Source organism: Salmo salar, chromosome ssa27 (assembly GCF_905237065.1).
Source record: "Salmo salar chromosome ssa27, Ssal_v3.1, whole genome shotgun sequence".
Taxonomy (NCBI): domain Eukaryota; kingdom Metazoa; phylum Chordata; class Actinopteri; order Salmoniformes; family Salmonidae; genus Salmo; species Salmo salar.
In genome coordinates, this window is record NC_059468.1 from 5,041,914 (window position 1) to 5,064,435 (window position 22,522).

General features: G+C 41.8%; 1 protein-coding gene and 1 non-coding gene across 3 annotated transcripts in view; one reads left to right on the top strand and one right to left on the bottom strand.

Annotated features, from left to right (window-relative positions):
- Positions 1-22,444, bottom strand: part of LOC106588231 (ATPase phospholipid transporting 9B) — a 55,817-nt gene extending 33,373 nt beyond the window's left edge. Inside the window, exons 1-11 of one of the 2 annotated variants that reach the window (XM_014177039.2) lie at positions 22,328-22,444; positions 19,506-19,679; positions 16,688-16,838; positions 12,140-12,253; positions 11,856-11,964; positions 10,454-10,512; positions 10,122-10,173; positions 7,657-7,751; positions 5,920-6,000; positions 4,752-4,827; positions 3,280-3,356 (exon numbers count right to left, since the gene is read on the bottom strand). In XM_014177039.2, coding sequence (XP_014032514.1) covers positions 3,280-3,356; positions 4,752-4,827; positions 5,920-6,000; positions 7,657-7,751; positions 10,122-10,173; positions 10,454-10,512; positions 11,856-11,964; positions 12,140-12,253; positions 16,688-16,838; positions 19,506-19,679; positions 22,328-22,407 — 1,068 coding nt within the window. In that variant the 5' untranslated portion in view covers positions 22,408-22,444. The remainder of the gene's footprint in view (positions 1-3,279; positions 3,357-4,751; positions 4,828-5,919; positions 6,001-7,656; positions 7,752-10,121; positions 10,174-10,453; positions 10,513-11,855; positions 11,965-12,139; positions 12,254-16,687; positions 16,839-19,505; positions 19,680-22,327) is intronic. The other variant, XM_014177040.2, reaches the window with a different exon arrangement.
- On the top strand, positions 19,135-19,207 carry trnaa-ugc (transfer RNA alanine (anticodon UGC)). The gene has a single exon. It is a non-coding gene; the product is annotated as a tRNA-Ala (tRNA).
- Positions 22,445-22,522: the final 78 nt, after the last annotated feature.

Here is a 22,522-nt window from a genome sequence, read left to right on the forward strand (position 1 = left end):
TCCTGAAATAGATTTTGTTCAATTGGTAACATACATTTGTCTCTTCTAACGCCTCTTAAGGGGAAAGTAATCTAAAAGTAATGGAACGTTATCAGATTACGTTACTGAGTTTGGGTAATCCAAAAGTTACCGATTACAATTTTGGACAGGTAACTAGTAATAAATTACATTTAGAAAGTAACCTACCCAAACCTGGTTACTAGCAAGTTATCAATTTCATTTACCTTGTTTCTTAGGATACATATGTTGATGTGGGCAATTTTTTTGCACTTTTCTGGGATTATTGATTGTTTTTATTGCTAAACTGCTAGGCTCATCAGAGAGAGACATGACCGTGATAGTTGTGTTTGAGCTGATAGGGCAGGGTGAGGTGTACACAGTGGACTTCCTACAAGGGCAAACCGCCTCAGTGCTAACAGTATAACTCAGGTTCATAGGCGCATGATTACTGCTGACAATAGCTGTAGCATTGACAGAGGCATGCATATAGAAGTATTCCTTCATATAGAGACAGCGGGCTCCCTAGTGCATGAACTTATAAAGCTAGGTACTGGATAGGCAAATAATGCTTAAGCCATTTCTTAAGTCTCACTTTCAAGAGAGGACTTTTTTTTGTTATCACCTCCTAGCATAATGAGTTCCTCAACCTTATTACGTCAAGGGTGAAAAACACAGGAATAAATCAGGCAAAAGTCTCCACTGCAGTCTTTTATCATGCAAACCGTGTTGTTGGGCAGAGATGAGTTTCTTGGTGGCACTTCCTGGTAAACCATAAACTGCATTGTCACAAACCTCCTTGAATACCACAAAAAGGAGCCAAAAAAGAGAAAGTTCCCATATTGAAATGGCTTTTCCTTCAAAAGGTCCCAAGTTTTCTTTTATTTCTCAAGTGCATCGCTCAGCCAATGGAGCATGTGGGAAAATGATGTCAAAAAAAGAAGTGCCCTTCCCCTCTCTGGCAGGGCTCGCAGCAAAGCACCGAACACAGAGGTCTTTCATCTCCGCACCATGCAAACAAAAACAGCAAACCATAACATCTCCCCCTAAATAAAGGAACTTCGATTGAAAAGGGGGGAGGAGGAGGATGGGGGGTGTATATAAAGCAGGTGAATTCCAGTGCTGCTAAGCCCCTACCAGCCCCATTCCCCAGAGAACTGAGAGCACTGAGAGAGCAGTGACTGACTTATCTGCTGTAGTTAAACCCCCGCTGTAGAGGGGGGTAGAAATATCCTCCCCACCCCAGTGCCTCACTACATGGTTCATGCTTGAGCTATTGAGAAAAATAGGGGGGTTGGTAGATTAAAATTAAGAAAAATTTAAGACAGAGGGCACAGTTTAATGGCTGAAAAGCAAAGGATACCATTTTGCCTGAACAATGGACCAACCTTCATTTTCTGAGGCTCGCTGAGGATCAGATGAAGTCACTATTCATTCAGTCGGGGGGGGGAAAGGACTCAATTACCTCAACCTAAAGATGCTATCAATGAATAAAAGTGCATATTTTACTCCATTCATCCCAAACCCATTAAAAGTGAAAGGAATTATTTAATCTGGCTGCACGGCTGTGTTTGTGTGAAATTTGATGATGAATTACAGCCTTGAGACATGCATATTCATTGAGCAAAAGCCAAAGAATCCTAAAACTAAGACCATGGCAAAAATAACAAGCAGGTAGTATATTCAGGAACATTCCACATGATTGTGCTTAAAAGAAAAGGGAAAAAGACAAAACAGCAGAGAAAGCATTTCAGATCTTATTGTATATCATGCTAACCATTCTAGTAACTGCCAATGTGCTCTGTGAGGTACCAGTGGAAATAATAAGTACAAAAGATCTTGCATAAACGGGATTCAATGAGGAATAGACGTTGGGGAATGTCTCACATCACAGAACGTTGATGTTCTGTTTTAACAACATCAAAATAAAAAGAGCAAAGCTACACCTGATGTCCTGCCACTGAGATCAAGTGCATTGTGCTGGCTTGTGTCACAATAGATTATGAGGCAAAAACCTTCTTGTGACTTTAGCCACACTGTACTGACTTTCTCCCCAATCTCAGTCTCCATATTGGCACTTCTGACATCTCCTTGAAATATTGAATTCCTCTCAGCCGCGGAGCTTACACAAAACACTGGCCCTTGCTGTTCGACCGGCAACATCAGCGATCTTATTAAAAGGAACTTGTGTCAAAAAATGTCCATAGTGAGGAGAGTGTCAACCAACAAAAAGGTTAACACAGAAGAGTGTGGTTGTGGCAAAAATCTTTAGGTAAGAACTCTGTACACATATCAGTGCATGCCAGAGATATTCTTCCTTCTACTGTTGCCAAAACAGTGCCAGACAGCGGGATCTAGTCGATAGCCCTCTATCAGTTGACCCGCGTCCATCTAATCTGAAGATCTTGGGTTTGAAATCTTATATTTAGAAACGCGTTTTCATTAATCTCCTCGTTCTGGGGAGAATAAACGCTCAATGGGGATTCTGCAGGATTAACTTTGTGCTGAAAATGTAATTTAAATCCTGGGTTGGTTAATTTCCCTCCAGGTTAATTAGCATGGGGGTGACCTTTAGAATTGACAGGTCATCAGTGATTGATTACTGATTAGAGAAAGGCAGCAGAACGGAGAGAGGAGTTCTGTGGCTCTCAATGCTGTACGGGCCTTGAAACTTTTGAGGCTTATAATCTTACAAATCTGTCACCACTGAAATGTTATAAATGGTATGACAACATTTCAGTTTTTTTGTAGTTGCTTACTGTACATCTTTAATAAAAGGGGAGCCTTAAAGGGATACTTTGGGATTTTGGAAATGAGGCCCTTTATCTACTTCCTCAGAGGCAGATGAACTCGTGGATCCCATTTTCATGTCTCCGTGTCTAGTATGAAGGAAGTTTGAGGTAGTTTCAAGAGCCAGTGCTAACTAGCGTTAGCGCAATGACTGGAAGTCTATGGGTATCTACTAGCATGCTAGCAGACACCCATAGACTTCCAGTCATTGCGCTAACGATAGTTAACAATTGCGCTGACGCTAGTTAGCAACTTCCTTAAAACAACATGCAGAGACATAAAAATGGTATCAATGAATTCATCTCACTCTGGAGAAGTAGTTAAAGGGCCTCATTGCCAAAACCCCAAACATCCCTTTAAATAAAATAGAGGGGTTATATTTGGTGTAACATTATGGGTTATCTGTTCATATAACAAGTCTCTTACACAAAAGCACATATAAAGACACACAAATCTCCAACTTCTTTCTGCCTGTACACAAAAAACACTTACCTTATTCTTGGGCGAGGACGTGTTCAGTACACTCCTGGTCTCTTTTCCTGTGTAGATCACCACCCCTATCACTGTGCCTGTCAAACAGAGAGACAGGAAAGCAATGCTGCTCATTAACTGGAACACACAGACATTTCAGACTCATCTTTGTCAAGTAAGCGGGAGGCAGGTAGCCTAGTGGTTAAAGCGTTGGACTAGTAACCGAAAGGTTGCAAGATCGAATCCCTGAGCTGACAAGGTAAAAATCTGTCATTCTACCCCTGAACAAGGCAGTTAACCCACTGTTCCTAGGCTGTCATTGACAATAATAATTTGTTCTTAACTGACTTACCTAGTTAAATAAAAGGTATAAAAAAAATCATGCAAAGCACAGAGAGCGGCTGTGCTCTATGCTTGTAGCCGCTCAGCCCCACAGACAGAGACAGAGGTTTAATGGGTTCGGCTCCTGGCCGGACTCTTCCCATGGAAGCAGCTCTTAAAAGCCAATCGATACTCCACCATCTTTATTTGCAGATTCATTAAGGCACCCTTATTACAGAAGACAAATGTGTCATTAATATTAAATGATCTTAAATGGGAGAGCAAGACCAGTAATATACTTAAATACAGCCCATGCAATCCCCCAACTAAAAAGGCTAAGAGGGAGAGAGGACACGACTGGGTGAGACAAAGGGTAAAGAGAAAAAAACTGAAAGATTAGGTGAGGAGGAGAGAACATTCGGTGAGGAAACAAATCAAATGTTATGAATCACCTTGACTGAAGATAAAATGGCAAAAATGGGACAAATGGTTTTGGCACAGACGAGTTTTCATTTAAATATGTGAATAACTTCTCACACCTAATACAGCAAAACCGTGATCATCTGAGGAGTGCTTTACCAGTCCCAGACAAAGACCTAAGTCTATCGAGTGTCCTTCTGATGAAAGCCAAGGAGAGTTATGTGGTGGACAATGACAAAGCCTTACAAGAATGATGTCAGAGCTCTAAGTTAGGTGTGTGTGTGTGTGTGTGTGTGTGTGTGTGTGTGTGTGTGTAAGTAAAGGTGGGTTGGGGGCAATAAAGGATGTGTGTTTTTGTGTTCAAGGTCAGGCCAAGGGAGAGAGGGAAACCGCAGATCAATGGTGTGGAGAAGATGACTGAGAAAGCATCAAACACTTTCTACTAAGACAACTGTGGTGTGGAGAATTAAGCTAAGCAGGCTGACGTAGGAGAAAGTTATACACTAAGCTCACACATTTAATTGAAATGTATTTAAATCTCCCATTTCCACATCATTGTATCTCACTAAAAAAAGTAATTGGGTTGGATGGAAAATGTGATCCCAAGTCATAAACAACTACACATCAGAAATGTCTAGATAAAGCTTAATTGCAAACTTTGGATGCAAAATGAAAATTACATGTTGACCTATCTTGGCCTATGACAGTAAACATATCATAAACCACACAGTTGAGAAGTTTCTTTTACTTACCAGATGCCACAATAGTGCTGGCCCAAAGGGTGTGGTCAATGCTCAAACTCTCATGGATTTGTGGGTCACCGTCTTCCTAGAGGGGAAAATTCAAAAATATGTTTATCTTTGCTCAACATTCAAGAAGTAAAAGGTTACTTTATAGGGTAATACCTGACCACCCATCCTTAGACGGTGCAGCCAGAATACCAGAAAGCCATTCAGTACCATTCATTTCCATAAGCACCTGCTACCATGGGTCCAAGCTACATACTGTAGCTACATACTCCCTTATCGATACTTTCACTAGATGTGGCGATAGTGGGGAAAGAGGCTCCTTTAAAAGAGTCCTTGGGGGGTTGCAGATGAGATTTCAGTGATACATAAGCCCCCAGAGGGCCTCGTTTCAGAGTAGTACCCCCACCCCCGATGCTCTTAAATAAAGACGTACGCTGAAAACAGCTCGAGTCAGAATAAGTGCCGAGGCAGGGGCTCCGATTTCAGCTCGAATTGCATGCCTGATATGATAACTATGATACCCAAGCGCCCACATCCGGTCAATTCATTAAAACAGGGGAAAAGGTGCATGAAAAATAAAATGGCAGGTTGGCTGAATGCTTGCCCGCTCTGACATTGACATAATTTTCCACATCGTTCTTAGAGTCTGACCACTGAATGTAGAAGTAGGGAACACAGAAGGAAACAAAGCTTCATATCCGTCTTGAGGAAGGAAAGGAAAGCCTCATAAATAGGTACGTTTAGTTGAAGGGGGTCAGTGGGAATGGCCGGGACTAAAAGTACACGTTATGCAAAGGAAGGCCGCGGAGCAGAGCGGAGGATGAATGAGCAGAGGAAGTGCTCGCTCACTAAGCCTGGTGTGTGGCCAAGAGTGAAGGCGATACACAAAGCCCCTCTGTGTTGGGGCTCTACTCTCTCTGGGGGCTGCACTAATCTGCTATTAATAAAATAAAATAAGTGAGGGGACGGATGGAGGAGAGCAGGGAGGACCTTCCTGTGATGTCAGCACTCAGCACCATGCCTCCTGGAGATACTGCTGCTGCTCACACTATTCTTTATTGTTGTCATTTGTCAACGTGGTATATCCCTTTGTGATGTTGATCCTCTTTTTGTGTTCATGTCATGTACCTTTCACATTCGTTTGACAGTGTGATGTCAGTGAGCCACTTACCCTTGTGAAGTTTCCCTCAAAACTGTGGATGTCCAGCTGAGGCTTCTGGGCATAGACATAAGCATTGATGGAAAAGAGGTCCTGAGAGAGGGGTAGAAATTACCTGAATAAAGTAATCAAGTACATTTTTTCAAGCCTTCCTAACTCTCCCAGTGAGAGAGTATCAAAGGGTCAGGTCAGGTGTTGAAGAAACCTGTGAGGTTTGCCAAAGATAACACCTGCTATAAAAGGATGGGATTATCGTGTCAGCGAAAAGAAGTGTGTGTGTGTGTGTGAGACACAGTAAAAACAACCCAAAACTTTAAAAAAAAGATGTAACTGCAAACACACATACAGTACAGACACTCCCTTACTCTCTTCTATTATCTCAACCCCCTTAAAAACTGTATCAAGCTGGGGGCTCCCGAGTGGCGCAGGGGTCTAAGGCACTGCATCTCTGTGCTAGAGGCGTCACTACAGACCCTGGTTCAATTCCAGCCTGTATCACAACCGGCCGTGACTGGGAGTCCCATAGAGCGGCGCACAATTTGCCCAGTGTCGTTAGGGTTGGCCGGGGAAGAATAACAATTTTTCCTTAACTGACTTGCCTAGTAAATAAAGGTTAAAAAGCGCCATTTCAGTTGTATGACCTGTCGCCGATCTTACTGCAGCCCACTCCCCTTGTGGAACAGAATTGATTGTAAACATTAAATTATTCAGCCAGGCTGCCTCTATGCACCGGGTACCCTCAGTTATGCTCACATAGTGCTCTCAGGGTGAGAACATGGCAGGGATGGGAAGATTATCTTACTCAGCCCCAGTGTAGAGCTGTTGCCAGTAGATACCTCCTACTGATGAAATAGAGACACTCTAGAGCCAGACACAATAGAGGCAGAATTATGTCACTTTCTCAGACACAGTTGCAGCAAGTGTCTTCCCACATAGACTAAATGTCTCATCAAGATAGGAAAGGAAAAAGGAAATGGATGGGGTTCTGAATCAAATGTTCAAATAAATAATGTGCTTATGTGAACAAGAGAGTTTTATGAGAAAAGTGTATCTGAAGTTAGAATTTGTAACCTCGATTAGTAATCTGGTCAAATAGCGATACTGAATTCTGTTGTTTTTCCCCTCTGTCCAACATAAATTCAATTCACTCTCAAGTGTTACTGGGTGAAAGGTTATCCCTGTATAAAGATCATTCAATCATAACACATGGGACATATAACTAATAAAATAGAACCAAACAGCTCAATAGACCTCATCAAATTGACAGAATATGATTTGGTTAACAACTGTATGGATCTTTTCAAAAGCTTGTCACAATTCACTGAACGTTAAAATGACCCCACAGCCTTCTAAAAATCATCCTGTTACAATAAGTAGGGAGGTTGGGTTTAATTGGGGTAAAAAGTAATACTACAATGATTGCCATCCCCCATCGACTGGAAACCTTATATGGTAATGCAATCATCCAGTTGACTTACTGAAACTTGAATTCTGTGGTCACATTAAGTAGTGACAGAAAAACAAACATAAATCTAAAGTGGTTAGTATCATCTCATCGTAGAGAAAGAAGGTACTGTGTTCTAGGGTATTCTGGCTGTCATGAGGATAAGGTTTCCATGCCACATTAAAGACCACCTAATACTGACAATAATGTTTTTAATAACACAAAATAGTTAACATAATCACTGAATATTACATGACATTTGTCAGTTATATTAGTCACATACTGAGAACAGGTCATGTACATACCCCCAGAGCAGGTAGTCTTTGTGTGCAAACAACAGCAACTTTCAATTTCCAGTCGGTCTCGCCATCTAATTGGTCCGTCCTGATGAAACATGAACCTAGAAAAACAAAACGTTTTACAGTAGGTATGCTTTTAATCCCTCATAAAAAATAACTGTGTGTAATCAGAGACGTTTGGGTTTAGTCAATACCTCAAATATGAAAGATATGCAGTACAGTGAAAGAAGATGTATACATATTATAAATATCAGTTCTTAGTCTGAAAGTATTAATGTACTAATGGTCAAAACATTACATTATGCCTGCTTTCAACATGTGTGCACTGCACGATATAGAGCCATGAGAAAGCCACTTAGCCATCCACAAGAGCCTAACAAATGCTTAGAGTTCATGAACTGTATGGATCTGAGGTAATATTCCATATGAAACTGACGGATGAGGACGGCTATTTGACAGAGAGGCTAAAGGGCAGCTTTAAATGGGCCCAGGGGATTAAGCATGATGGAAAACATATCGCTGAGGATGATTCATGGCTGCTATGATGACTCTGCTCACATAACACCACTGAGATGTTGTGAGGGCATAAAGACATCAGTGCTCCCTGCGAGGGCATATTGGCACATAGGAGATCGATGGAAATTATGTCCAGAGCCTTTATTTCTCATGATACCTCTCAGAGAGGAGCCCGAGACCTGATGGGACCATTGATTAATTGATATTTAAATCATCAGTCACTGGAGGAGTCTGGGATATCGTTTACATTCCCCAGCCAATCAGCTGATGGTAGGGAACACAGAGGCCTCTGATGAGACGAGTCAGTAATACCACACTGAGCTCAATACTGTCCCTTATCATCAGTCAAAGGCTCATTTCACTCATGCATTACATTCTATAGTACTGTATCTATAGTAAAATCATGGACTGATGTTGAGTTTTTTTTATTACTTCTATTCAAAAAGGTGGACATGCTTGTTCTATTGCTTGTAAATGCAAAATAGTTCAGATTTTGATTGATACTGTACTTTCGTGGGCAGGGTTTTTCATTACACATATAGGTCACAGGACAGTCCCTAAATCTACAATAAATCATAATCTGTGTTTTTCTGGACAGAGAGCCAGATCTAGGGTAAATCCTGCTACTTTACTATAATGTGACAAGAGAGGATTATTGAATTATGTGAGGACAGGCTTTGGCAGTCCTGTATTTGAATATCTAATGCTTTGGAAATTGGAACGTGTTTATATCAAATATATTTTATCACTACTGTAACTGTAAAGAATTTGTTTGGGTGTTTATCATTCCCAAATCCGATATCTGAATGTTTAACTCTTTATTCAATCTACCGTACAACTTTTACTAGAAAAAGTACTAAACTCAACTTTACTTTTCCAGAAAGGTTTGTTTCAGTGAGCTACAGCTGAATTAGATAGAAAGACAAGGTGGGATATTTGAACTGTCATGACTTTACTTTCTCTACACTATTGTATAACCAAAATCGCCAGTAAATATTAGCCAAGATAAACATGACAGGGGAAAGCATAAAGTTACTGACTGGATAATGTAATAACACTACTCTAATTGAACAATCCCTTCCCCTAATCATTTATATGGACTACATAACTTTGTAGTGGTCTGTTAAAGTCAAACTTTATTATCTACACTATAAATGCACAATGTAAAGTGTTGGTCCCGTGTTTCATGAGCTGAAAAAATAAAACAATTTAAAATCACAGAAATTCTTCATGCACAAAAAGCTTATTTCTCTAAAATGTTGTGCACAAATTTGTTCACATCCCTATTAGTGAGCATTTCTCCTTAGCCAAGATAATCCATCTACCTGACAGGTGTGGCATATCAAGAAGCTGATTAAACAGCATGTTCATTACACAGGTGCTGGGGACAATAAAAGGCCACTAAAATGTGCAGTTTTGTCACAATACAATGTCACAGATGTCTCAAGTTTTGAGGGAGCGTGCAATTGGCATGCTGACTGCAGGAATGTCCACTAAAGCTGTTGCCAGAGAATTGAATGTTCATTTCTCTATCATAAATTGCCTCCAATGTCATTTTAAAGAATGGCAGCACATCTAACCACAACAGCCCATGTCCTCCACATCCAGCTTTTTCACCTGCGGGATCATCTGAGACCAGCCACCCGGACAGCTGATGAAACTGAGGAGCATTTCTGTCTTTAATAAAGCCCCTTTGTGGGGAAAAACTCATTCTGATTGGCTGGGCCTAGCTCCACTCCCTTGCCCAGTCAAGTGAAATCTATTGTTTCGAGCCTAATTTATTTATATCAATTGACTGATTTCCTTATATGAACTGTAACTCAGTAAAATCATTGAAATTGTCATATGTTGAGTTTATATTTTTGTTCAGTATAATTACACTGATGGTATTTGTTGTGCTTTGGGAATGTTGTGTTTATTCCATGTTACAGACACTTTGAGACCCTACAACCCACCAGTCTTCTCTGATGTCCTTAGAAATATCATATCTGCAGGGATCCTTTGGTTCTGCAACAAAACATTATAATGAGATAAAAACAGAAAAAGATGAGGTGAGAATTAGCTAGTCAACTAAGGCCACTAAGTGAGCTTAGTATGGTTGTCAAAATGTTAGCGAGTGCAGTAACAGTAGTCCTGGGATATTCCTGAATAATTAAACAAGGTCACTTCCATGACCAGGCAGTTACAGTGATCCAGTCATATGAATCACTTACGGCCATATGATACTCAAACACAAAGTGAATTTACAGGATTGCAACATTGCTCACAAGAGCTATAAGAGACCCACCTTTTCAACTATGATGAGATCTCCAACTTGTATGTCAGAACTCTTCACTTGAACTTTACCTGAGAGAAAAATAAAAGACAACCAAGATCACAAATGTCTGTAAATAGACAGAAACACAGAAAGAAATCTCTAAAGTGGCTCCTTTACAGACACATTGACTGTAGATTGACTGCCTCATAAGACACACTATGAATGTTTAAACAGAGGTGAAATAAAATGCATGTATTGATCTTTGGTCATTGAAAATGATGCTGACTCTTAAAACCACAACCCTGTTTTTCTATCACTCTTCTTCTCACTCCCTCAACTTTGAAGAGATTGATTACCTTGACCATGCAAATGTAATACCCTTCTGTTTTGATCCCTGGTGTGAGGCATAGACAAAAACATGGGCACACCAGGTCACTCTCAATTATATCCATTCAATACCCTCTTTCCGACACATAGACACACACTAGACAGACACACCACACACTAGACAGACACACCACACACTAGACAGACAGAAGGCACACACACACACACACACAAAATAGACCAGGTGTGGGAAACTGTCGACCCGCATTCCTTTTGTGGGCCGCGGACCAATTACAACAAACAAAACATTTATTAATTCATTTTTGGGGGATTTCTTCTGGGGGGGAACTCTTGAGAGTTAGAATAATAGAATACACGTGCAATTTCAAAATGTGACTGCTGATGCACAACCAGCAGTCACTCAATTTGCCCATGTCAGCTAATATTTTTTCGATTGGTAAGTTCTTCTAGTGGCCCGCTATCTGATTGTGTAGTAAGCATGGTCGAATTACCCACTGATCATCAGTTATCATGTTAAACTGAAAATATTTGCTTCCATCCTATGGCAAAATGTGTAGAATTGCAGCGAACTTGCTTTAAAATAAAACAACATTTTCTCTACGCCCCATGGCAAAATGTGCAGAATTTCAGGAAACGTACATTTTGTTATCATTGCTATCACCCGCAAGGTGTGGGGGGGGGGATGTGTGTACGCAGACCCACGAGACCCGAGTTCCGTTTTTTTTGGGGCCCCCACCCAAGTTGCCCATCCCTGCACTAGACACACACACATTCTCTGTTTGAAACTGACATCCCTCTCCAGTGTCATGGATATCACACTAGAGGATTTCCTCACACACACACAACTGTTTGCAGTCTTGGAAAGAAATCAATGCAATTACAGCAAGTAGAATGACTTTCGTTAGAATGCAGAACCCTGTGAGTGTTGTTCCTTAATTGCATGGGGCAAGCTTAAGTACAACTACAATATCATTCAGCATCATGTGACCAATCAATTGTGAGCAGAGGAGCAGCCATTTCCACAACAGTTACAGTAGTATCTCCATCCATACAGAGAAGGAGGATATTTTTTGTTGTTATGAACCTCGCACTGTGAGCTTGCTGTAGAGCTGGGAGTTCATCTCCTTGTCCCTCTGGTACCGTCGGACCTCGTCCACAGCCTCACGTACCATTGTAACAGCCATCACAAAGCCCTGGGTGGCAGAAATAAAAACACACAGTTGACATGTAACACACAAGTACTGACAGGATGTAATACAAGTGTGTTCATATTTAGGACTGGGACAACGTCAGTTTTTGTGTTCAAAAACAAAGGTTAGCCTATACAAAACATTCACACTAATCCTGAAAAGTGAAAAACACATTTACCAGAGGTGCCCAGTAGGTGTACAAGTACCCTATTTTTAGGGCTGGCACGAACTGGGAGCAGGCCACCACTAGAAAGTACAGGTTCAGGAAGAACTTGAACTGCTGGTAGAGAACCTGAGAAGAATAAGAAAATGATGATTGAATATCTGCACTGAAGAAACAACGCAGACAGTCATAGCACACCGGATGGGTTAGATCAAATCAAACTTTGTCACATGCGCCAAATACAACCGGTGTAGACCTTACCGTGAAATGCTTACTTACAAGCCCTTAACCAACAATGCAGTTCAAGAAAGAGTGAAGAAAATATTTACTTAATAAACTAAAGTAGAAATCGATTAAAAAAAGTAACAATAAAATAACAATAACGAGGCTATATACAGGTCCTAGACTTGGCGCTCCAGTACCGCTTGCCGTGCGGTAGCAGAGAGAACAGTCTATGACTTGGGTGACTGGAGTCTGACAATTTTTTGGGCTTTCCTCTGACACCGCCTAGTATATAGGTCATGGATGGGAGGAAGCTTGGCCCCAGCTTCCTTGGGCACAGGGACTATGGTGGTCTGCTTGAAACATGTAGGTATTACAGACTCGATCAGGGAGAGGTTGAAAATATCAGTGAAGACACTTGCCAGTTGGTCCGCGCATGCTTTGAGTACACGTCCTGGTAATCCATCTGGCCCTGCGGCTTTGTGAATGTTTATCTGTTTAAAGGTTTTGCTCACATCGGCTACCGGGAGTGTTATCACACAGTCATCCGGAACAGCTGGTGCTCTCATGCATGCTTCAGTGTTGCTTGCCTCGAAGCGAGCATAAAAAGGCATTTAGCTCGTTTGGTAGGCTCACGTCACTGGGCAGCTCGTGGCTGGGTTTCCCTTTGTAGTCGGTAATAGTTTTCAAGCCCTGCCGCATCCAACGAGCGTCAGAGCCGGTGTAGTAGGATTCAATCTTAATCCTGTATTGACGCTTTTCCTGTTTGATGGTTCGTCTGAGGGCATAGCGGGATTTCTTATCAGTGCCGGATTAGTATCCCGCTCCTTGAAAGCGGTGGCTCTAGCCTTTATCACTATGCAGATGTTGCCTGTAATCCATGGCTTCTGTTTGGGATATGTATGCACGGTCACTGTGGGGACGACGTCGTCAATGCACTTATTAATGAAGCCAATGACTGAGGTGGTATACTCCTCAATGCCATTGGATGAATCCTGGAACATATTCCAGTCTGTGCTAGCAAAACAGTCCTGTAGCGTAGCATCCACGTCATCTGATCACTTCTGTATTGAGCGAGTCATTGGTCCTGCCTGCTTTCGTTTTTGCTTGTAAGCAGGAATCAGGAGGATAGAATTATGGTCAGATTTGCCAAATGGAGGGTGAGGGTAAATTTGTGTGTCTCAGTGTGTGGAGTAAAGGTGGTCTAGAGTTCAGCAATGACTTGGTGAAACATAAGATATTACAGTTTTTAATATCCCATTAGTAGGATAGTCTTGATCGTATTTCATCCATTTTGTTTTCCAATGATTGCACGTTGACCAATAGAACGGATGGCAGTGGGAGTTCACTCACTCGCCTACGATTTTTCAGAAGGCAGCCCGACCCCAGCCACCTTTTTCTCCGTCTTTTCTTCACGCAAATGACTGGGAGTTGGGACCGTTCCCAAGAAACCAGTATATCCTCCTCGTCGGACTCGTTAAAGATATTTGTCCAGTTCGAGGTGAGTAATCGCTGTTCTGATGTCCAGAAGTCATTTTCGGTCAGAGAGATGGTAGCGGCAACATTATGTACAAAATAAGTTACAAACAACGCAAAAAAACTCATAAAATAGCACAGTTGGTTAGGAGCCCGTAAAACGGCAGCCATCCGCTATGGTGCCATTTTCACATTGAAGTGGAAGAAGATACAACAGCTCTGCTCTTACTTGTTACACATTAGCCTGTGTAGGGATGGAAGGAAACAGTGTATTTTTAAGTTCTCTCGTTAATTACATTGAGATTTCACTTTGCAGAGTCACAAAGTGTTCCCAATGGCAGCGATGGGCACGTCCTGAGTGTGTCAGAATAATCTATGAAGCAGAGCAACAGGTTCAATAACTGGGCCTACGTAAGGTGCGCATTGTCTTGATAGTACTGTATTGTGTTTGTCTAGATCAGCCTTTGTTTCAAGTGGAAGATATTTCCAGAGTAGATGTGTCAGATGGCACACACAACACACACCTGGGACAAGTGTCACATAAGAGTCCCAGGTGTGGTGACTCGACCACACATTACACTGTCAACTTGTGCGTGATATTTCAGTGGGGAGTCTGAACTTCTTTAGCAGAGTGAGTTCAGATCAGACATGCAGGAAAGACCTGCTTTCAAAAAGGTTGGCATATGACTCCCACTAGTCTCCCATATGTGGGAGTCTAACTCCCACAGATAGCCAAATTCCATTTTTTTGTAACGATCACAATGATGAGCGCTTGCTTCCAGTCCCAGATTATTAGAGCCAATGGGATCAATGAATGACGCTCTATAGTAAATGAACTCCTTGACCTTTAGGATAAAGCATACTGCTAAACCATTTAATAATTCAAAGTGAAGGAGAAAATCGGAGGGTTTGGCTCAATATGGATGAGAATATGTATGTTTCTGAGAGACAGTTGACATTTTATGACTCTGGCTGAAGACCAGTGTCTTCATCATGAAGCCATCTGGTAAATAAAACTGAGCTTTGGTTGATCTTAAGCTTTTTCTTCAGAGCCAAAATTTGTTGGAAACTTAACATTACACCTCAGTTCAGCAATTTCTTCGCAGCATGTTCTTCTATACATTTTTCTAAATATATGTTGGAATTGTATGCACCCTGAACTATACTACTCAAAAAAATCAAGGGAACACTAAAATAACATATCCTAGATCTGAATGAATGAAATAATCTTATTAAATACTTTTTTCTTTACATAGTTGAATGTGCTGACAACAAAATCACACAAAAATAATCAATGGAAATCCAATTTATCAACCCATGGAGGTCTGGATTTGGAGTCACACTCAAAATTAAAGTGGAAAACCACACTTCAGGCTGATCCAACTTTGATGTAATGTCCTTAAAACAAGTCAAAATGAGGCTCAGTAGTGTGTGTGGCCTCCACGTGCCTGTATGACCTCCCTACAATGTCTGGGCATGCTCCTGATGAGGTGGCGGATGGTCTCCTGAGGGATCTCCTCCCAGACCTGGACTAAAGCATCCGCCAACTCCTGGACAGTCTGTGGTGCAACGTGGCGTTGGTGGATGGAGCGAGACATGATGTCCCAGATGTGCTCAATTGGATTCAGGTCTGGGGAACGGGCGAGCCAGTCCATAGCATCAATGCCTTCCTCTTGCAGTAACTGCTGACACACTCCAGCCACATGAGGTCTAGCATTGTCTTGCATTAGGAGGAACCCAGGGCCAACCGCACCAGCATATGGTCTCACAAGGGGTCTGAGGATCTCATTGCGGTACCCAATGGCAGTCAGGCTACCTCTGGCGAGCACATGGAGGGCTGTGCGGCCCCCCAAAGAAATGCCACCCCACACCATGACTGACCCACCGCCAAACCGGTCATGCTGGAGGATGTTGCAGGCAGCAGAACGTTCTCCACAGCGTCTCCAGACTCTGTCACATGTGCTCAGTGTGAACCTGCTTTCATCTGTGAAGAGCACAGGGCGCCAGTGGCGAATTTGCCAATCTTGGTGTTCTCTGGCAAATGCCAAACGTCCTGCACGGTGTTGGGCTGTAAGCACAACCCCCACCTGTGGACGTCGGGCCCTCATACCACCCTCATGGAGTCTGTTTCTGACCGTTTGAGCAGACACATGCACATTTGTGGCCTGCTGGAGGTCATTTTGCAGGGCTCTGGCAGTGCTCCTCCTGCTCCTCCTTGCACAAAGGCGGAGGTAGCGGTCCTGCTGCTGGGTTGTTGCCCTCCTACGGCCTCCTCCACGTCTCCTGATGTACTGGCCTGTCTCCTGGTAGCGCCTCCATGCTCTGGACACTACGCTGACAGACACAGCAAACCTTCTTGCCACAGCTCGCATTGATGTGCCATCCTGGATGAGCTGCACTTCCTGAGCCACTTGTGTGGGTTGTAGACTCCGTCTCATGCTACCACTAGAGTGAAAGCAGCGCCAGCATTCAAAAGTGACCAAAACATCAGCCAGGAAGCATAGGAACTGAGAAGTGGTCTGTGGTCACCACCTGCAGAACCACTCCTTTATTGGGGGTGTCTTGCTAATTTCCTATAATTTCCACCTGTTGTCTATTCCATTTGCACAACAGCATGTGAAATTTATTGTCAATCAGTGTTGCTTCCTAAGTGGACAGTTTGAATTCACAGAAGTGTGATTGACTTGGAGTTACATTGTGTTGTTTAAGTGTTCCCTTTATTTTTTTGAGCAGTGTATTATAAATTGGTACATGACACATCTAATATAAGTTTGTAATAAGTTTTTATTTTGTCCTTTAGAACGACACATGTCTAAAGAGCATCCTGATAGATAAGCTAACATTCAGCACTGTGTGTAAACTCACCCCAGGCACAAAGGTGAAGAAGTTGTACTTCTGGTTTTTGATGGCGTTCTTGGGGTACTTCTCCTCACACTTCTCCGGGTGGCCCAGCCACACTGTCCGGGCTTTCAACTCCTTCGTCCTCCGACACATACGAGCCAAGCAGTCACAGCAGCTGAGGGACAGAATGAAGAACGTCAACACCATCAGCCACGGGTGACGTTGTCACGAGAATCCCTTATTCCCAGTGAGTAGTAGTCCAAGAACAGAAGAAAAAAATGTGTTCCTGCCAGGTAATCCAAACAAAAGGAGAAAGAATGGCATCTTAAGAAACATAATTGGAGTATAAATACATAAGTCCCAAACAAGGTTTTTGCTTTCACGGTTATCTTCAATTAAACAGAAACCCTAAATAAATAGCCTGACACTAAACACGCTTTGTTCAGACGGCCTTCCTCATGGACGGCCTCCCTCATGGACGGCCTTTGGAAAGGTCTGAAGTGTGGCATCACTGCTATGGAAATAAAATAGGTCAGGTGAGCTACCAAAGGAAGTTGCGTAATGTTTACAGGTAGATTTTATAATGTAAAGAAACCTCTAGCTATGGAACGGTTTATTTACACTTTTATCATGGGATTGTTACTGTGTTACTGGGGTTCAGCCTGGATACTGCATAGTAGAGACTAGTACAGATTCTTGAGTACACATTCACATTCTCCCAGAGCAGGCTAGGTTTCTCATCGTTCATAGCATCGCTGAGGAGAAACAATGTGGTGGTCCAGTCTGCTAATTAAATCCTAAGCCATGTCACTGTTAATTAGATCTACTGGGTTGCTTTGACACAATTTTTAACAAAGCTCTTTTAGCACTTTAAATTAACTGAAAAGGTTAGGAGCACTCCAGGGCGGATTTCCATGTGAATGTTACGGCAGCCAGACTTCATTGCCAGCTGAAGAGACCAGTCAAGTCCCACTCAAGAGCCAGACATATGGAATAAATGCTTTTTAGGACATTATGTAATAATTGCACATATTGTCTACTCCATAGGTTCTTTGTGAGTTTTGCCAGGGGTGGCTGAGTGGCACTGGTAACATCCAGAGATTAGCCATTCTCTATGCATCTGAGACTACAAGAGGTTGCAAAGAGGCGAGAATATCTGTTTCAGTACAGTCTCTGCAAACACATTTGACATGCATAATGGCTACTTCATAATGGCTGAGTGATGTGGACTGTGTGTGATACAACTGCTTGTCTTTAGACAACTAGCTAGTGGTAGGGATAGCTAACATGGGTCTATATTCAGATGCATCTGACTAGGCCTCTGCCCTAAACTCTGGCACTAGGGAGAAAAGAAAGTCTGGCCTCATGGTGTACACCGTCATGCTGATTGCCTTGGCATTTACACTCTTTAAGCACATTGGCAAAACACAAAACAACATAAATCAACTTTGAAAAAAATGTGTTTGTGTTGGCTTCTATGTAACCGCTCTCTACATGCCACCGTCCAGATTCATAAGTGAGATTATTTGCTCAAATGAATACTATTTAAATAATAGGACATTTGAATAAGCAGGGGTTATTCTGCGTGAATTATTTGTGTTTTATAATCCTCGGCTAAGCATACATAAAATTACTGGAAAGCATCAAACTGGTCAGCTGTGAAAAATCCGATTTGTTCATTAGGGAAAAGATCAATACGCAGTTTTGGGCTGGAGATGCACCACTGATAACCAAACAACACTGAAAATGTAATATTCTATCAAATTCATACATAAACATTTCTAAAAGTTATTTGTTTGGCATTAAAATATCCCTCTTCCATTTGTTTACAAACCTTATTACATTTTATTGGTGTTAGTGCTGATAAATATTTCACTCTAACACATTGTAAATTGTATTTTAGTAGAGGACAAAACCCATCAAATAAATCATTAGCTGGATAAGCCGCATTGTATTGTTTGACCTCAAAGTATTTTGGGACTGGTAGTGCGTATCGAGGAACTCAACCAAAAACATCCCCTCTGCTCACTTCATGCACAGCTACCAGTGCGTTGGAAATCCAAACTGAGCTTCTCTGGCATACAATACAAATATACCAATAATGCACCCTCCCCTCTTCCCCAACACACACACTTTGGGGCAGGGAATGCCAATATTTTTGTGATTTGAACTGAAGTCCCTAAAACTACATTACCATATAGGGCTCCCGAGTGGCGCAGCGGTCTAAGGCACTGCATCTCAGTGCAAGTGTATCACATCCGGCCTTGATTGGAAGTCCCATAGGGAGGGAGCCAATTGGCCCAGCGTCGTCCGGGTTTGGCTGGGGTAGGCCGTAATTGTATATAAGAATTTGTTCTTAACTGACTTGCCTTGTTACATTTTTTTTTTTATAAAAATTAAAAAATATATAGTATAGCTCATCTTTCAATAAAGCCACTGGTTGCTTGATGAAAAACAAAAACCTTCCAAGTGCCCCTGTAGCTCAGTTGGTAGAGCATGGTGTTTGCAACGCCAGGGTTGTGGGTTCGATTCCCACGGGGGGCCAGCACAGAAAAAAAAAAATGTATGAAATGTATGCATTCACTACTGTAAGTTGCTCTGGATAAGAGTGTCTGCTAAATGACTAAAATGTAAATGTAAGGCTGAATCCCAATTCTGCACCCTCTTCCCAAAGTGTGCACTCACACATTCAGGACATGGATTTAAAAGCATTGGATTTGTGCAAGCATTAGCTAGAGAAAGTTTCCACCATTGTTAAATCTTTGACAGGGAGTGTGCAAGTCAGGAGAAGGGTGGAGAATTGGGATGCAGCCCAACAGTTAGTGGTTCCACTTCCGCCTACCTGCCACAGAGGATCTTCCAGCCTCCCATGAGAAGCCACCCCAGGCCTCTCTGTCTCTGGTTGACCCTGGCCCGAGGCAGGGTGTGGTAGTCACTCTCATCATTCTCAAAACCTTCCTCAGACATCATCAGGGGCATTTCGTCCAAGTTAGAGGGTTCATCTTCTAAAGAATACCTGGAAAGGAAAAACAATAGGCTTTACTGTAAATAATACAGCTATATACAAGTTAATTTCAAGCAGGCACAGATACTAACAAACCTGCAGTGAACATATTGACAGAAGAGACCTTACAGCAAACGCATGTACGCTTACAAAATACAGACGTTTGATAACTGGGCTTGTTGTTACAGCAAAATATTTACAAAAACAGGAAGGAACTCATGGTAAAAGTGAGAACTTGGGAACTAACAATAATGAAGACGAGGGCAGAAAATTCTAGACAGTTGTTTACCCAGACAACAACAAAGGCCTATCAGGGTGAGGATCTGTATTGATTGCAACCTTAAAGCAGGGGAACTTGAACATTTGTCAGTTGGTTTCACTGATTCACTACCACTCTGATAAAGAAAAGGTTCAATTAATTAATTTGCTGACACATTCCTCCTACTTTATTGCATTACATCGATTCAACTGGGCCACATTTTTCACTTAACAAATAGGATCCTAGCATCCAGATCCAAACATGTATGGACCCTAACAGTCTTGATGCATGTAAACTAATCTCTACTGCATTTTAAAGCTTTAATATCGCTGATGTAGGAATGAAAGACTACTGACAAATATAATTAAGCCAGAGGAGAGGTTGGCTTGGTTCCTATGTCCTGGAGTAGCACACAATTCACATTAACACTAAAATAAAGGAAACTCTCTTGGGGACATAATGTCTTATCCATAAGGACTTAAGGAAGTAGGAGCAGATCTACTACAATACCAGGTAGAGGGCCTCTCAATGAGCTGGACTAACTAGACAACATACTGTGTATTTGAGAACATTTGCACATTCTGTTAATCTTGCCTCAGTCATTGAATGGCTCCACAACTCTCCAATGCAACACAGACACATTTTGATAGATAAGCTACAATGCAACTGGTTTAGTCCCATGAGGGTATCAGATTCACTGACACTAGGCTATATTGGTGATTAGAACAGCTTCTCCCCTGGTTACTGTAAACCCCTGGCTATTTTCCTTTCTGTGTTCATGTTATTCTATAAGTAGGTATAAGCTATTCCATTTCTTCAATTGATCCTTTGTAAAAAAGATTTACAAACCACTTTGCTTGAGTAATAATTGGCCCGTACAAAATATCAAAGGGATATTGTCTAGCATTTATTTTCAACAACGCATTGTCTCATCATGAAAACCTGTAAAATATGATACCTGCATTGTATCAATCATTGTTTCACTCTACACTGAAACAATGGTTCCCCTACATTCAAATGGAGGAGTGAGGAGCCATGCCCAAGACAAATGCTAGGCCTTGCATAATAATCTGGCCAAGCATTTGTTGATTAATCATTTAATTCCACCAACAACTACACAAAAATGGACAAAGGCAACAATTGATGATGAAAATGTAAAAAAATGTGGTGGTGTTGTTGTACTTGTAAAAGATATACATGAAGCGCAGATGGAGGACTTTAGTACAATCTCAGGGCCAACCCATCCCATACAGTAACACTTGATGCATTTAAACTCTACCGAGCAGTGCAATACGCCAAGGCATACGATTCTATGAACTGGTAAATCAGGGAGATTCCCTACTAATGTTCCTGCTTATCAGAAATGTGAGTTTCTGTCAGACATATTATGTGGAGGGGATGTGGTGGAGAGAGATAGCCTAGTTGGAAGTCATTCCAAAAGAAACTGCACTGCTGACAGCATCATTGAAGATTTGATTAAATGGAAAACAAAAATGATTAGGACTAAGCTAGGCATATATAATAATATCTAGAAAAAAAATGAAGTGTGACGTTTTCATAAACTCAGACCATGCTGAATGTCCATGGCTAGATGAAGAGGAGTGAAAGTAAGGGACAACACCTTTTCAATAGAAACCACCTACAGAGATTCAAAGAGCCATGAAAATAGGATTGTGAAGGTGTAAGGAGGTAGGGAAGCACGTTTGCTGGCATTGCTTTCTTCAAAATGCACTAACAGACTCAGCAGTGAATGTCTTTATAATGGCCACATTCGAGGTCCATTAGCAAGGACACATCCTCAGCAGCAGGTTATTGATCAGTGAGCTAGTCAAGCGCTCTGCCTCCAATTCTCTTCCTACTCTGAGCCAATCCGGGCCAGCAGATGGGTCGCACTGTATTACCTAGTTTCAAATCATGAGTTCACTTGGAAATGTGGAAATAAGCACTGTTTGCAAATAAATAAGAATTTGTTCTTATGACTTGTCTAGTTAAATAAAGGTTAAATGTAAAAAATAAAATAGCCAACCTAGATATATAACCTGATGACAAAGAAGGGGCGAGTTGTAGAAAAACGTCATGTGACGCTTGGCGTGTCAGCAAAGCTGTTCTGTTATCTGGCGGTGCTTGGCAAATAAAGGGCTCCTGAGTCCTAGTCATTCCTAAAATAGCAATAGGTCTCGTCTACTTTTCCTAGTCAAGAGAGATTAGCAGTTATCATACAGCTAACATTAGCTAGCAAAGAACCCTGCTTCGTTTGTTGAGGCCAGAGGTAAGAATTGCTTATTAGCTCACGCGGCTAGTCACGGAACAACTATTATTTCAACGTCCCCAAACTACTGAAATGCAAAATAAATACTTATAACGATGTCTCCACCGGTTGAACAAAAAACGTGTCCCATACCTAGAATGTCTTGCAGTGTTGTAATAAGCAATTTTTTCCGAGCCCTTCCGCATCGGGTTTAGTGGGATGCTGTCAGCCATCTTGGCTGGACTATACACATCTTGACGTCACTGCCAGTACCGGAAAATGCTTTTCTTACAGTATGCCATGTTCAACGTATCTGGGAACTCGGAATTCTCCGACCTCGACTTCAGT